General features: G+C 41.7%; 1 protein-coding gene across 1 annotated transcript; it reads right to left on the minus strand.

Moving 5' to 3' along the window:
• Positions 1–12643: 12643 nt before the first annotated feature.
• LOC119407457 (granzyme G-like) lies at positions 12644–14185 on the minus strand. Its single transcript, XM_037674282.1, has 5 exons — positions 14128–14185; positions 13488–13647; positions 13272–13401; positions 12904–13131; positions 12644–12796 (listed from the first exon to the last, which is right to left on the minus strand). Exons 1-5 carry the CDS (start codon positions 14183–14185, stop codon positions 12644–12646), a joined length of 729 nt encoding a protein of 242 aa, XP_037530210.1.
• Between the last annotated feature and the right edge of the window lie 300 nt (positions 14186–14485).

Here is a 14485-nt window from a genome sequence, read left to right on the forward strand (position 1 = left end):
CATCCATCAATCCATCCATCCATCCATCCATCCATCCATCCATCCATCCATCCTTCCATCCATCCATCCATCCATCCATCCATGCATCCATCCAACCATCCATCCATCCATCCATCATATTTGACCCATTTCTTCCTTTGTGGGTCACTGGTACCCATGTCCAGCCTGTCCTGTGAGAGGTGAGGGACACCCTGGACAGGTCTTCAGTCCATCACAGGGACACATAGAGACAAATATGACAAACAACCATTCACTCCCTCACAGGGACAATTTAAAGTCACCAATCATTCTAACATGCATGTTTTGGTCTGTGGGAGGAAACAGGAGTACCCAGAAAAAACTCACACGTGCACAGAGAGAACATGGAAACTTCACCTAGAACGATGTTGAAAAAGAAGGGTGGCTGTAGCTGAGTGGGTAGGGCTTAAGTGATGTCAGGAATCAACAATACCAATGTGTCTACAAGTGCTCACTGATGACGTATAAAAAAATCTGGTCCAGATCGGATGATATATCACTGAGATATATCTTTTGGAATAATCTAGGGGGCTCACTGGAGTCAAATGTAAAACAAAACAAAATAAAAACAATGCTAATGTGTGTAGAAATAATCACTGATGAAGCACAATAAATCAGGTGCAGATCGGATGATGTGTCACTGAGATATAACTGTAGAAATAATGTAGGGGGCACTGTGGAAGCTATTGGCCAATTATCATGGATTCCTGTTCAAGGGGGAGTGGTGGCGCAGAGGTTAAAAGATGGGCCTGTGATCCAAAAGTTGCATGTTCAACTCCCGGTACCATCAACATCAAAATGTGGGTGAAAAAGGTGAAAAATCCACACTTGCCTCCACCCTCATTCGCCCCACTTAGGGCCCCTGAGCAAGGCCCTTAGCCCCCAGCATCTGCTACCTGAACAGGTCTCTCTTGAAAATGAGTTCTCATAACTCAATGAGACTACCTGTATAAAAAAAAGGGTAAATGGAAAAAAAGGGGGTGGATAATGATCGATCATAGTGATTTTGGAGCATCTTGGCTCAAATCTGTGCAATTTAGAGCCAAACGTATTGCAACGGCGTCACTTAGTAATTCTTCATGCCGCCACCCCCATATCCTCCAGCTAAAATGGTTTGCACTTTAAAGCAAGTCAGACCAACTTGTTAAATGTCTTCTAACACAGTATCATCCTGATTAAGTCAAGGGTGTCAGAGAGGGAGCATTCCAAGTAAAAAAAGTAACTTACTGTTCTGAGGGGGCAGGGCTTTAATGACGTCAGAATATGACCACAGAGGATCGTTGGGCATCCAACAGGGATGACTCATGCCAAGTTTGTTGCATTTCGGTCTTTCATTGTGAAAGTGATAGGGTGTGGAAATTAACAGCGTGAAGTGCAAATTTGAGGCCTGGCCATGCCCTTTTAACATATACTAAAACGCAAGCTTTTGATAACTTTTACTCCCCAACGTTTTAAGGGCATATTAGCCAAGTTTGAAGGCAATCCTTCAAAAAACCCTAGGAGGAATTTGTTAAAATTCGCAATTAGAAAAGCCCAAAAATGACCCTTTACCCAAAATGGCTGACTTCCTGTTGAGCAGTGGTGGGATGTAACTAAGTACAAATACTTTGTTACTGTACTTAAGTACATTTTTCATGTATCTGTACTTTACTCAAGTAAAGTTAAATGTGGGTACTTTATACTTTTACTCCACTACATTTTACATCAAGTATCTGTACTTTCTACTACACTACATTTCTATAACGAATTGCATTACAAGTTACATTCATGTTGCGGCTTTTTGATTTGTTTGTTACTTTGAAAGTAACCAATGGTGAGAGGGGAGCTGGTCCATTGAATCACTGCAAAGTGGGCAGGTAACGTTAGGCCTGCCTTCAAGAAGAGCTGGACCAATGACGTATATTCTAGTATTTATGTCACTGAGCTGGGTGCACCCGCAGCTCCGCTAACACACCCAAAATGTATTTCACCGCAAGAGAGTCAGCCAGAAGATATGCACCACCCATGGCCTTATTGAAAGACTGCTCAGTACAACAGGACAGATTCTCTTTCCCAAAAGAGCCAGATTGGACAAAAAAAATCTTTGAAAACCAACTTCTTCTGCACTTGAACAAGAAATTCTTGCTGCAATATTAAAATGTGTCAGTTCATGATGTTAGGAGACAAGAGGTGTCTCCAAATGACTTGACACTCAGGTCCAAGTTTTAAAAATGGTGTCATGAAGTTAAAATATTGACCAATTTTAAGGTTGAATAGACAGTATTTTTTACTGGAGTTGATGATAAACTGGAGTTTAAATATCATTTGAAATGATCAGAGCCTATTCCTTTGTTGTGTCTAATGCTCCTTTTGTTCAGGCGGACAACTTTTACTTAAATGTGTTTACTGCAGTTAAAATGACACATTGTTTTTTCTGTGTTAAATAAAAACTTTCAAATGTATAATCATTCCTCTTTCTTATTTTGCTTAATGTCATTTTACTCTGCATGTCATCCCTGAAATTCTGAGGCACAGAATCACAAGTCCAAGTGTGAACGGTGTCACAGAGTAAACACAATAAAATCATGTATTATCTGCAGCATCGTTCATTAAAATGGAACAACACTATTAATGTATTACAGAAAATATACATACGATAGGCAGACTTAATGTTATGTAGACCATTGCATTCGGTAATACATTCAGGAAGTACTTTTACTTATAATACTTTAAGTATTTTAAAAGCAAGCACTTATTTACTTTTATTTAAGTAAAAATGTTAATGTGGTACTTATACTTTTACTAGAATACATTTTTGTCTGTTTATTTGTACTTTTACTTAAGTACAGTGTTCAAGTACTTTCTCTACCACTGCTGTTGAGTTTGGACCATGGCTCCAAGAGACTTTTTCATAGGTCCTGAGAAGATGCAGATGTTCACTGAGTTTCAGAATTATTGGTCATAAATTTGCTTGGGGCTCAGGTTTTAAAATATTCTAGGGGGTGCTGTGGAGGCTATTGGCCACTTATCATGGATTCCTGTTCAAGGGGTTGATAATGATCGATCATACTGATTTTGGTGCACCTCGGCTCAAATCTGTGGAATTTAGAGCCAAACATATGGCGACAGCATTACGTCTTACTTCGCCACGTCGCGCTGCCCACATGCTCCACCCAACACTGTCAGTGTTGGAAAGCAAGTTCCATCAACATGTGTAGTGAACTAAGCCTGATCGGACTCGGAGTGACCGGAAGCCTCGGAACAGGGATATGAGTATCCCGCACACCACGAGGAATATCGTCATTAGCAGGGCTACGATTAACGTGTCTGCACTTGACCACGCATAGGCAATCGGTTGGATTGGGTTATTATTCTTGGACCTGAGAGACTTGAGAACTCGGTTTATCGGTTCCACGTCGACGACCTTGGTACCCTCGAACCGGATCCTTCCTAAGGTTCCGGGATCTATGTCTATAGTCATGTTTTCTAGGTACTCTGAGTCGTCCAGAGTTGTTTCCCATTGTCCCGGGTCGAGGTGATAGAGCGTCAGATCACCAATGTGTATGGTTGTTCCCTGGGGAACACTGATCCACATTGTTTTGTCCGGTAAGGTCAGGGGTCTATTTGCTCCAGGCTGTTCGTAGGCCATGACCGCCTCTCTTTGGGGGGCGTTCACTAGCCAACGTGATCCAACGATTTCAGCCTTTGCGGCCTTAGCCAGGTGTCGCGGCGTTATGGTCGTTGAGCACTTAGAGTTTTCCGGAATAGGTGTCAACCCGCATATGCCCGCGGTTTTATTCCACACAAACGGTTTGCTCGGGCACAGATAGTGTATCTCCCGAGTGAGAACACACATCTGCAGGTTTGGAGCTAGATAAACTGAGGGGTTATCGTCGTGGTACGCAACCATCCTTGGTGTGTCAATTTGAACATGGTTTTCGCCGTGCCAATTGCCAACATTGACGACGTCCCTGAGTCTGTATATGCCATTTGAGGGAATTATCGGTAGGTTGATAATGAACGCCATTTCAAACGTCTTGTGATTGACGTAGATTGGGATCGCGCTACCGAGAGTGTAAGCCAGGTGAGCCTGCGTTTGCGTAACTTTTTCGCGCGTAGCGGAGTTGAGGATGTCGTCCACCATCTGTAGCGAGACTAGATACGGTGGAATCCTACCGGTGGCTAGTGTATCAACCGACGAGCTGATATCTCTAAGCACGTCAGTGAAGATCCTATCCATCAGGTGTGCGACAGCGTAATCCATTTCAACCTTAAGGGTTAACTCATTTACCGCATGTACGAGGGCTTTGATTTCTTGGGTGTGAGTATTCAGCACTAGAACAGTATCTTTCGCAGTTTCAGTCACTTGTCTCAGTTGTGTTTGTTGAAAGTCCATTAGTGCTCGGATTTTTGGGACCTCACTTTCAGCAGAACAGCAGACATCAAATCACACGGCGGTGATTGAAAACTTTGCTTCAGACATTTCTAAAAATATCTGTAATGATTTTTAGCAGATAGAAGAATTTTAAAGATGAAGTTTAGAAAAAGGGAGATGGTGTGTGTATGAGTGAAAAGTGTTGACAGAACGACACCCTCTATCCGACCCAGCTTTCCTCGGTACGCTCGGTAGTGGACTAGACTCATTACCTCTCTGACGATGAATCAGCGGAAGAGGAGCTCCAATTAACGCTACCGTTCCAGCGTCTCCGTAGGATGGCAGAGATATATCCGGAGTGGTGACGGGACTTCGTCAACAACAGTTCACCTCAACGAGTGGACTTCACATGAGTGGGGTTCGTCAGAGTTCCACTCAGAGGTGGAAGATGTTATAATCCCAATACTCGGAAGAGCCTTAAATCATGGCTGGACTTCTGTCCTCCCAAACGAGTGGAGCTGCAAACTCTCCACTCGACTCCAACGGCAACTTGGGTTGAACTAGGAAGTACCAACATTTAAAGGGCTCTATTTCCGGTTCATTTGGGAGTTTCTGATTGGCCGATGGACCAAAACAGAGGTGTGTTTTGTGATGTAAGGTGTTATGAAAAGTCAAGGAAAAGGTTAAGATTGTTTAAGAACAGACAAAGAGATATTACGAAGAAACCAGACTTCGTGGAGTCCCTTCTCCCAGTATCTTGCTGTAAAAGTTAAACATGACATTTCTTTTCAGTAAACTTTCAGTTGACCGAAACTTGAACTTTGACACACTTACAAACTTCGCTCATTGAAGACAGAAAATCAGACAATGCATCATTAACCTGATTCCTTCTTTGAATGAGGATTAAAAATCCTTATTACTGTTTTAAGTAAATAAAAATGAGTAGTTCACTTCAACATGTAAACATTGTTTGAACTAACACAATTTGATTATCAAAACATTTGTAAAATAGTAATGATCATAGAGAATTGTCTTTTTCCACTTGATTAATTCAAGAAAGAAAGTCTCAGGATGGGTCAACCTGTATTTCTGGATGCAAATCAATGAAATGACAGTTTCTGACCATATGATCCTAAGGTCAAGTTTTGAGATCAGGCTTAGTTCACTACACATGTCTTCGGTCACTGGACACACTATCATGCTGATTAGATCACAGGGGTCAGATAGGGACCGTTCAACATAAAACTTTACACTTCCTGCTTTCAGGGGGCGTGGCTTAAGTGATGTCATGATTTGACCATTCAGTCTTGCAGGGGACTGGATGTGGATCAATCACTGAAGGTATGATGTCTCAGATCGTGAAGGAGCTATTAGCGTTTTGTTTTTCATGGCGAGATGTCAAATTTTGAGGTCTGGCCCCGCCCCTACAGCATGCTCCGAAAAATACAGTTTAGATAACTTTGCATCCCCCATGCCTTTTGACCAAAATGGCCAAGTTTGAAACAGACTGAGCAAAATCCCTAGGAGGAGTTTGTTCAAATGCGGAGGCTGCAAACTGCCAAAAAGGTGGGAAATTTGGGACGTCATTCCAAAATGGTCGCCTTCCTGTTTATTGTACAGTGTTGGTGCCAGAGGGTTTTCCGTGCATCTTGGGGAATTGGACAAGTGTACCAAATGTCATGCTTCTACAACAAACTAAGGTTAATGCAGAGGGTAATTTGAAATTTTCCAGGTAGCGCTCTTGAGCTGCGATTTTTGCGATGCCCTTAAAATGCGTAATTTTTCATCAGTCCTGATGCGTCCATCAAATTTGGTGAGTTTTGGGATATGTTAAGGCCCCCAAAAGGCCAATTCATTTGACGGAAAAATTGCTGCTCGTGCCGAATCATGAACAGAGCAATTACAATGCCTTCGCAGCTCGGGCCTAAAAATACACATGAATAAATGATGAATTATGAGTCTGTAACTCCTGTTATATTCATCCATCCATTATCTTTAATTATCTTTACCCACTTCTTCCATTTTGGGTAACTGGGATCACTGGTGCCCATATCCAGCCATCAATGTGTGAGAGGTGGGGTACACCCTGGACAGGTATCCAGTCCATTACAGGGACACATAGAGACAAACGAGACAAACAACCATTCACTCATTCACTCATTCACTCTCTCACTCATACCTAGAGACAATTTAGAGTTACCAATCAGCCTAATATACATGTTTTTGGGCTATGGGAGGAAACTGGAGTACCAGGAGAAAATTCATACATTGAGAGAACATGCAGATTCCACCCAGAAGGGCCCCGGCTGGGATTTGAACCGGGGTGACATGCTCGCTGATAGGCGGCAGCTCTATCAACTGCACCACTGTGATTCCCCCTATTATTTTAATGTAAATGTAATTTTACACATTTAGAATTGTTATTCTGTGACTTTACATTAAGAAAATGTTCAATTATTATTTTACAGGTGAAATTTTTAGTGCATATTTATTCTGCAGGCAGCACGGTGGCGCAACTGGTAGAGCTGCTGCCTTTCAGCGAGCAGGTCCTTGGTTCAAACACCGGTCCAGGGGCCTTTCTGGGTGGAGTTTGCATGTTCTCTCCGTGCATGCGTGGGTTTTCTCCGGGTACTCTGGTTTCCTCCCACAGATCAAAAACATGCATGTTAGGCTGATTGGTAACTCTAAATTGTCCCTAGGTGTGAGTGAGAGAGTGAATGGTTGTTTGTCTTGTTTGTCTCTATGTGTTCTTGTGATGGAAGGAGACCTGTCCAGGGTGTCCCCAGCCTATCGTACAGTGACAGCTGGACATGGGCACCAGTGACCCCCATGACCAGAAAAGGAAGGGAAGTCTGAGATTCTCATCATTATATGTTTCCATACAATGGCAAAATTGTTTTGCTGCATTTAACCCATCACACCTGAGACACACCCAGCTGGAGCAGTGGGCAGCTATGTAATAAGAGGCTGTGGAGCAGTTAGGGATTAGATGTCTTGCTCAGAGACACCACAACATGTGGGAATAGCTGGGAGTCGAACCATGACTTTCTGGTCCCAAGTTGGCTGCTCTACCTCTACCTCATCTTGGTCCCAAGAAGCTGGTAAAGTTAATGGATGGATGGATGGATGGACGGACGGACGGATGGACGGACGGACGAACGAACGAACGAACGAACGGGTGGGTGGATGGATGGATGAACGGATGGATGGATGGATGGATGGTGAGTTTAAACTGTCAAAACTAAACCCGATTTCTATTGAAATCTGAAAGATTGTTTAAAAAGCTACAAAAATCATATTTTCTTCAGCATCATTAACCATTAATACTTACACCATGCTACATAATAATATATTATTTAATACTAATAATGTATATGTGCTCCTGCTCAATATTCAGGCAAGTATGCATTGAGTTTGTAATTCACAAACTCACCCAATGTTAAACATCATTTTACTCTTCCTCCATTGACTTCTTGGGTTCATGCCATCCTTTCACATGCTTGTCCAGGAACAGTCCACCTGTGTTGCATTAGTTTTAGGAAAGACCTATCCCAATCCAGCCATAGTGAAATAACACATCACAATTTAGAGATCTGGTGTTAAACAAAGCAATGTTTGTTGAGAACCACCCTCCTTTCTGGTCTATCTTCATTAAACTAATCCTAACAATTTAGCCATAAGTGGACTACTAGTACTCTTCTAACCTTAATTCCTAAATAAACATACTTATCCAAGTCTAAATTGTCCCAAATTGCACTTGTAAGAACTTGTAACTCTAATCCTAAATTTATGTTGTAGTATGTTCAAAATGATTACCATATTTTATAAAGTTTACAACCAAGTAGCCTCATAATGGTCATAAAAGTTGATTATTGCATTCAAATCATTATTTGTGTCAAATCAGTTTGAACTTAACATGCTGTAAACTATCTGATCCTAAGTTATACTTAATCATGTGATATAAAATTCGGATTTTTGAGTCCAGATGTTGCCGTTTTGGAAGCATTTAAACTCAGGAATGCAGCCTCATCACAATGATTATGAAGAAATACCAAAAACTTTTATGAACAAAAACAAAATTCTAACATGAAAATCATGTTATCCAGAGGCTGCAATTTGCAGTCCCTGGAAAATGCCTTCTTTTCTCTCAGACGCCGTCATCAGAGCTACGTCAGCTGTCAATCAAAATGAGCAGCACTGTTATTCCATCATGGCTATCCTGCTTGGTAGTTAAAAAATGGCAAGAAAAGGGGTCTGATTTTTGCAAAATATAATGGAAACTGTCAAAAAAAAAAAGTAAATGCAGCTGTAACAAAGACTGAGAAACAGGCTACAACTGAATGAGATCAGTGAAGGTGATTCTCAGAAAAATTTTTGTGCATTTTGTCAAAGTTAATTTTTAATTTCCTGATAGAGGGAAATGTCATGTGACTTCTTATTATGGGATTTTCTACACTTTAAGCTAGATGTTATTTATTAAGTGAATACCATTGAAGTTTAAGGAAAGATTTTTCTGAGTTTTAAAAGCCAACTCAACAAACATGACTTTTTTTAAAAGTAGATAATCAACTTTGAGGACTCCACAGACCTAACTTTATTTACATATTTATATTACCCTGTCTGTGCCCCAACTCAGATTATAGTGAATTTAAGTTTTACATCCGAAAACAATTCAACAATTGCAGGGAATTAGTTATTTTGCCTAAAATGTTATTACTATTATTATTGCTTTCTCAAAATATTATTATCATCACCATTAAAAAGAAAGAACTTAGAAATAGGCAGCACAGTGATGCAGTTGTTAGTTGCCGCCTTTCAGTGAGAAGGTCCTCGGTTCAAATCCCAGCCGTGGATCTTTTATGGACTGTATTTATATAGCACTTTTCTATCTTATCAAGACACTAAAAGCTCTTTACAACACTATTTGTGCCCTCATTTATCCATTCATACAACACTCTTCTACATCTCTACAAATAATAATCAGTGCTTTCTCACATTCATACATTGATGGGACACACATCGGAGGCAATGAGAGGTTCAGTGTCTTGCCCAAGGACACTTCGGCATGTGACTGCTGGTGGAATCAAACCCCAAACTCCTACATTGGAGGATGACTGCTCTAACCACTCAGAGAAGAAACTGTTGATTAATGGGTGACTTTTCTATCTTCACACTGTGTAAGATATAAGACTGAAACTGTGTTCACTAACTGTTGATTACCACACATGACATGTTGAAAATCAGAAGAGAAGTGCTCGTCAAACATTCGCCACAAAACAGGAAGTCACAATAACTCCTGTCTGGAAGGTCGGATTTTGCCTATACTTGTAAAACCTGCAGCTGGACAAGTACTGACATGGACGGAAGGCGATGTCGAAGATTTGGAAAATGCACCCCACTTGCGGGACTGACACGAGAGCGTTCACAATGGCAACTGGGTGGAGTAGCTGGAGCTCCTGCGGACCCCGTATGGCCAGAGCGGAGCTTTGCTGCTAGGGCCTTCAGTGCTGCTTGCAGCTTTAATTTTAACTTGTGGCTATAGTTTAAGTGCAATTACAACCCAAAGGTTACAGCTCAACTCTCCTACTTCACACGTGACTACTCTTCTGCGAGTGCACAACTCTCTTTATACATGTGACACTTTTGCTACACATTTTGTGGGTTGCTTGTAGCAAAACTGAAAATGTGATAGCAGGTTGGGGTGGGGTTCTCTAACATATGTCAGCTTATGAGTAACTTACATGTAACATGTGTGAATTTATGCATAACTTGCCTGTTACATAACTTATACCTAACTTACCAGCAACACATCAGCGTTGAAAATTTTGTGCATATCTGTGCCCACTCTCATATGTAACATGTAGACATTTAGGGTTCTGGGCAAGGGTTGGGGAGGTGAATGGGCACTGCCTGCTGTCTGGGGAGGGGGTGGGTCTGTGCCGGTCGCTGCCTCATCCCGCCCATTTTAAACGCACTATATAACAACATGCATCAACACCTTATTTGAGTGGGAGGAGGGAGGACTCTCCGTTTGACATTTGGGGTCAGGGGCAGGGAGAGGGGGTAGACTGCCTGGTTGGGGTCTGGGCTGTGGGTGGGTGTTGGGCCTTGGGGGACGAATGGGGATGGGGCCTGTGCTCCGGTTCTCCCTGGGCTGTTTGGATCTTATGATCAAGTTTCCTGGTTGCGATGGCCGGCCCTTTGGCTGGAGTGGCTGCCAGGTTGCGGTGGGGGAGTCAGCTGTGGTTTGGTGTGTGTGGTCGTTGGTGGTGTATGGCGGACATCGGGTGTGTGGCTTCACTTTGACGGGGTGCTGGCTGGTCGGTCTGATGTGACATTCGTGGTGGGGGATGCTGTGTGTTTGGAGGGGGTGCATAGGTGGTATGCCGGGGCTTCTCCGGGCCTGTCGTGTAGGACTGTTGTGGTGCCTGGTTTTTGGTGCGCTGGGCCGGCCTTCCTCAGCTACTGCTCCCTGCTGCTCTGGCCCCCGGCCTGGGGCCAGCTTGAGGTCACAATCGGGTGGGTGGGGTGCATGGACCTCTGTCGGGCTGTCTCTGTGTGCCTGTTTATGTCTTGGGTTGGGTTTTAGGTGGTCCCCTCTCTTGGATCAATTTGGGCCCCCCATTTAATGTGGGATCTACTTCCCACTGTTGCGCTCCCCTCCGGTGGTGGGCCCCACTGCTGCCAGTGCATTGGTGGCTCTCAGCATCTGGGGCTGGGTGGTGGGGTGTGTGCAAGCCCACCCTGGTGGCTGCCTGCCAAGGCCTGGGTGCCCTGGCTCTGTCGGGCCTCTGTTGGGGGATGGTATGACCTCAGGGCTCGGTGTCAATGGCTGGATCAACTCTGGAGGGGCAGGTTGCCGGTGGGGCCTGTGGACTTGTCGCTGCAGCCTCATGGAGTTTCTGCATTGTGGTTGCTGGGGCTCGCCCGGGGCTTCCCTTTGCTTCTCTCTCTGGGGGGTGTGGGTGTCCCTGTTGGGGGACTCCCAGAGCTCCATGCTTGGGGACCTCTGTGTGTCTGTGGCTCCAGTCTTCCCTGTGTTACCATCGTGTCCTGTGGGGACAGGTCTGTGAGTCCCCACATCCACTATTGAACATTTTTATGGAGAAACCTTATAGTGACAAGCATGCTCACACAGGTGTTTAGATTCAGGTATTTATCAGATAAACACTCAATTGGGTTGTGGAGACCACTAAATATATCTTGTATTACCCTGTACTGTATAAAATAATTTTAATGATGTTATAATTATCATTATATATGTTGCTTGTTGTTGTGGTTTCTCGGTTTTGTCTTGTATTTTTTTTTTTCTGCAGGTCTAGAGGCAGACTTCAATGATGTTGATTTGTGTTCTCTTTATATATATCTCTCTTCTCTATTCCTATCTCCTTTTTTACCCTTTAACCCTTCTCCCACTTTTCTGCTTTGCTTTCTTCTTTGTTTTTCATCCCCATGTCCATTACATCTGAAACAAACCCAAACCAAATTCTAATAAAATGTAATTTATATATCAAGGGGAACATTAAGGCCAGCCATAATTCTCTGCTTGTGAATGTAAATCTGTTTGGCATCACCTTGACACTCAGACAATAATTCTGAGTGTCACAATGTTGGACAGGACAAGGGAGGGGGGGGGGGGGGGGGGGGGGAATTTTGTGCATGAACAACATTTTTGCCTTGCCATTTTATGTCAGCAGGCTGGTAATTTATTCAAAACTTACACCTAACTTACGTGACTTAAAATGCATTTTTCTTTTCTTTTGTCAACATAGGCTGATGCTATATGGCACTGTGTGACAGGGCCTTAAATCTTTAGGAGTGATTCGAGTTGTTTAGTTAAATAAACATCATTCAAGTTCACGTTACTTAAAATAGTAAATAAATAGACATTACCTTAAGCAGTACTGTTGAGCTCATAGATATGAAACTTTTAAATTTTGATATGAATGAGTGACACACAAATAAAACAAACTTCAGCCCATACAAATCCCTAGGAACCTATGTCACAGTCAGTTCTTCAAAATAAACATGTACAAAGAATGTATATATTCATATCAACCAGCAAAAACCAGTTTAAAAATATATGTTGATTTTAATTCATTACACACTTTAGCATGCCATATAAAATGATTAATAGTATGAGATACTAAGTCATCATTTCATACCCAAACAGCATCTAATCTCAGTTCTCAAACTTATCAAACTTAAATTTACATACTAGTACTAATACCTATTCTTATACTATATCTTTGACATGTAGTCAGAGGCTTTTTAAATGTACTTCATGAAGTAATTTATCCACTCTTGGTTGTCAGGTATTTTAGTGTACATATAGAGGGTGAAACCAGAAGATAGTGGCACGCTTGCCGACACCACCCCATAGGCTTTTTCATCGTCACAGACGAGTGGCCCTCCTGAGTCTCCCTGAAAGAACACAGAAAGTTGTGAGTGTATGGGTAAAGAGAAAATCATACATTCATTTTAACTAAGTGTCTTTTAAAATATATTTTAAGTAAGTAAAAAAAATATACCCCTCCTGGTCCCATATTTCCCTCAGAGCAGAACATGTCTTCTTCAGCACACTCCTCGTCATCAATAAGTTTCACATTGACTTCCATTAGTTGAAGGGACATCCATTTACTCTCATTGCTTGTTTTTCCCCAGCCGGCGACTGAACAGGACTTTGGAAGGGGGGCATCAAAGTGGTCTGCCAAAGCAATAGGTTTCACATGGTTGGTGATATTTGCCTTGGAAGATAGCTAATAAAAAAAACAAAGGGAGCAAATTAACAAATAAGGCCTTTGCAGTCTTTTCATCTCTTCTTTTAATCAAGAGCCATTGTAAAAACAAGAAAAACAAGGAAGTATGATTATCTGAAACATAATAAATATCATTTTACCTTCAGCAGCATGATGTCATTTTTGTATGAATGTTTACAGTAGTCCGCATGCGGAAAGGCTTGTTTCACTGTCAAAACATATTTTTCTTTGTCGTAAAAACTATCCATCCCCAAGAAAACCTGATAGGACCTAACACAGGCAAGAAATATCAGTTGAATTTGTTGCAACAAATATTTGACAGAATCCATTTCATTTATAAAATAAGCAAAACTGACTTGGCTTGGCAGTGAGCTGCAGTCATTACAAAATCTTCACTCAGCAGGAATCCCGCACAGTATTTTTTTTGATTATTGTCATCTTTAATCTCCAGTAGCACCATGTATGGCCTGCTATGTGGCACAGCCTTGTGGCCTCCAATAATTTTTCCTGCATAGACTGTGACATTTTTTGTTATGAGTTAGTACAATGACAAAACAATTATCATAGAACTTGAGTCAGTATCATAATGAAAACAAATTTTCTCTGTCTGCTATTCCCTGTTTTTTTTTATAAATCAACTTTTTTCGTCTCTTCTCCCATTTTTGTATAATTTTATGGATAGCATACCAATGTAAAGTACCAAAATAGATTATGAACTTGTGACCACACTGCTTATTCAATTGAAAAAAGAAAGGGTTTTGCAATACCTTAAAAATGTTGCTTAAAAAATAGCTTATATTCATATAATTATTATTAAAAGTTGCAAACATGAAACCAAGTAAAATCATTGGCCCAAGCAAGTAAAATGTTTTAGGATGAATCTAAATCAACATTTGAAGGAAGTGGAACTTTAAACAACAATTGTGAAGAAAATGCTATGTATCAAAAACAAAACAGTTTATATGTGTACCCCTATATTTCATTTAAAAGACTCACCTTGATCAGGACTGGTCAGCACAAGCACCAGAACTGTCAGGTTAAAGTAGGTGAACATGGTGAGATCACAGCAAAGCTGAGCTGCTATACAGGAGTGACTACTATCTCTGACACTTACATGCTTTATGTGCTTCCTTCTCTGTGAGATAAAAGGAGGGGTTTGTGCTATTTGCTGATGATGTGGCTCTGAATCAAATTCAGAACATCTGTGTCATCTTCAGAAACTGAAAACAGTTGAACTGTGAAAGCAGTATACATTTTTTCTAACATGCTAGCTTGCATAGTGTACACAGAACTGGACCTTTTTGCCCATGCCTCTCTGTGTGTGAGCAGATTTGTCTGCTTGCAAAATATTTGA

Source organism: Nematolebias whitei, chromosome 3, assembly GCF_014905685.2.
Source record: "Nematolebias whitei isolate Nwh7 chromosome 3, NemWhi1, whole genome shotgun sequence".
Lineage (NCBI taxonomy): Eukaryota > Metazoa > Chordata > Actinopteri > Cyprinodontiformes > Rivulidae > Nematolebias > Nematolebias whitei.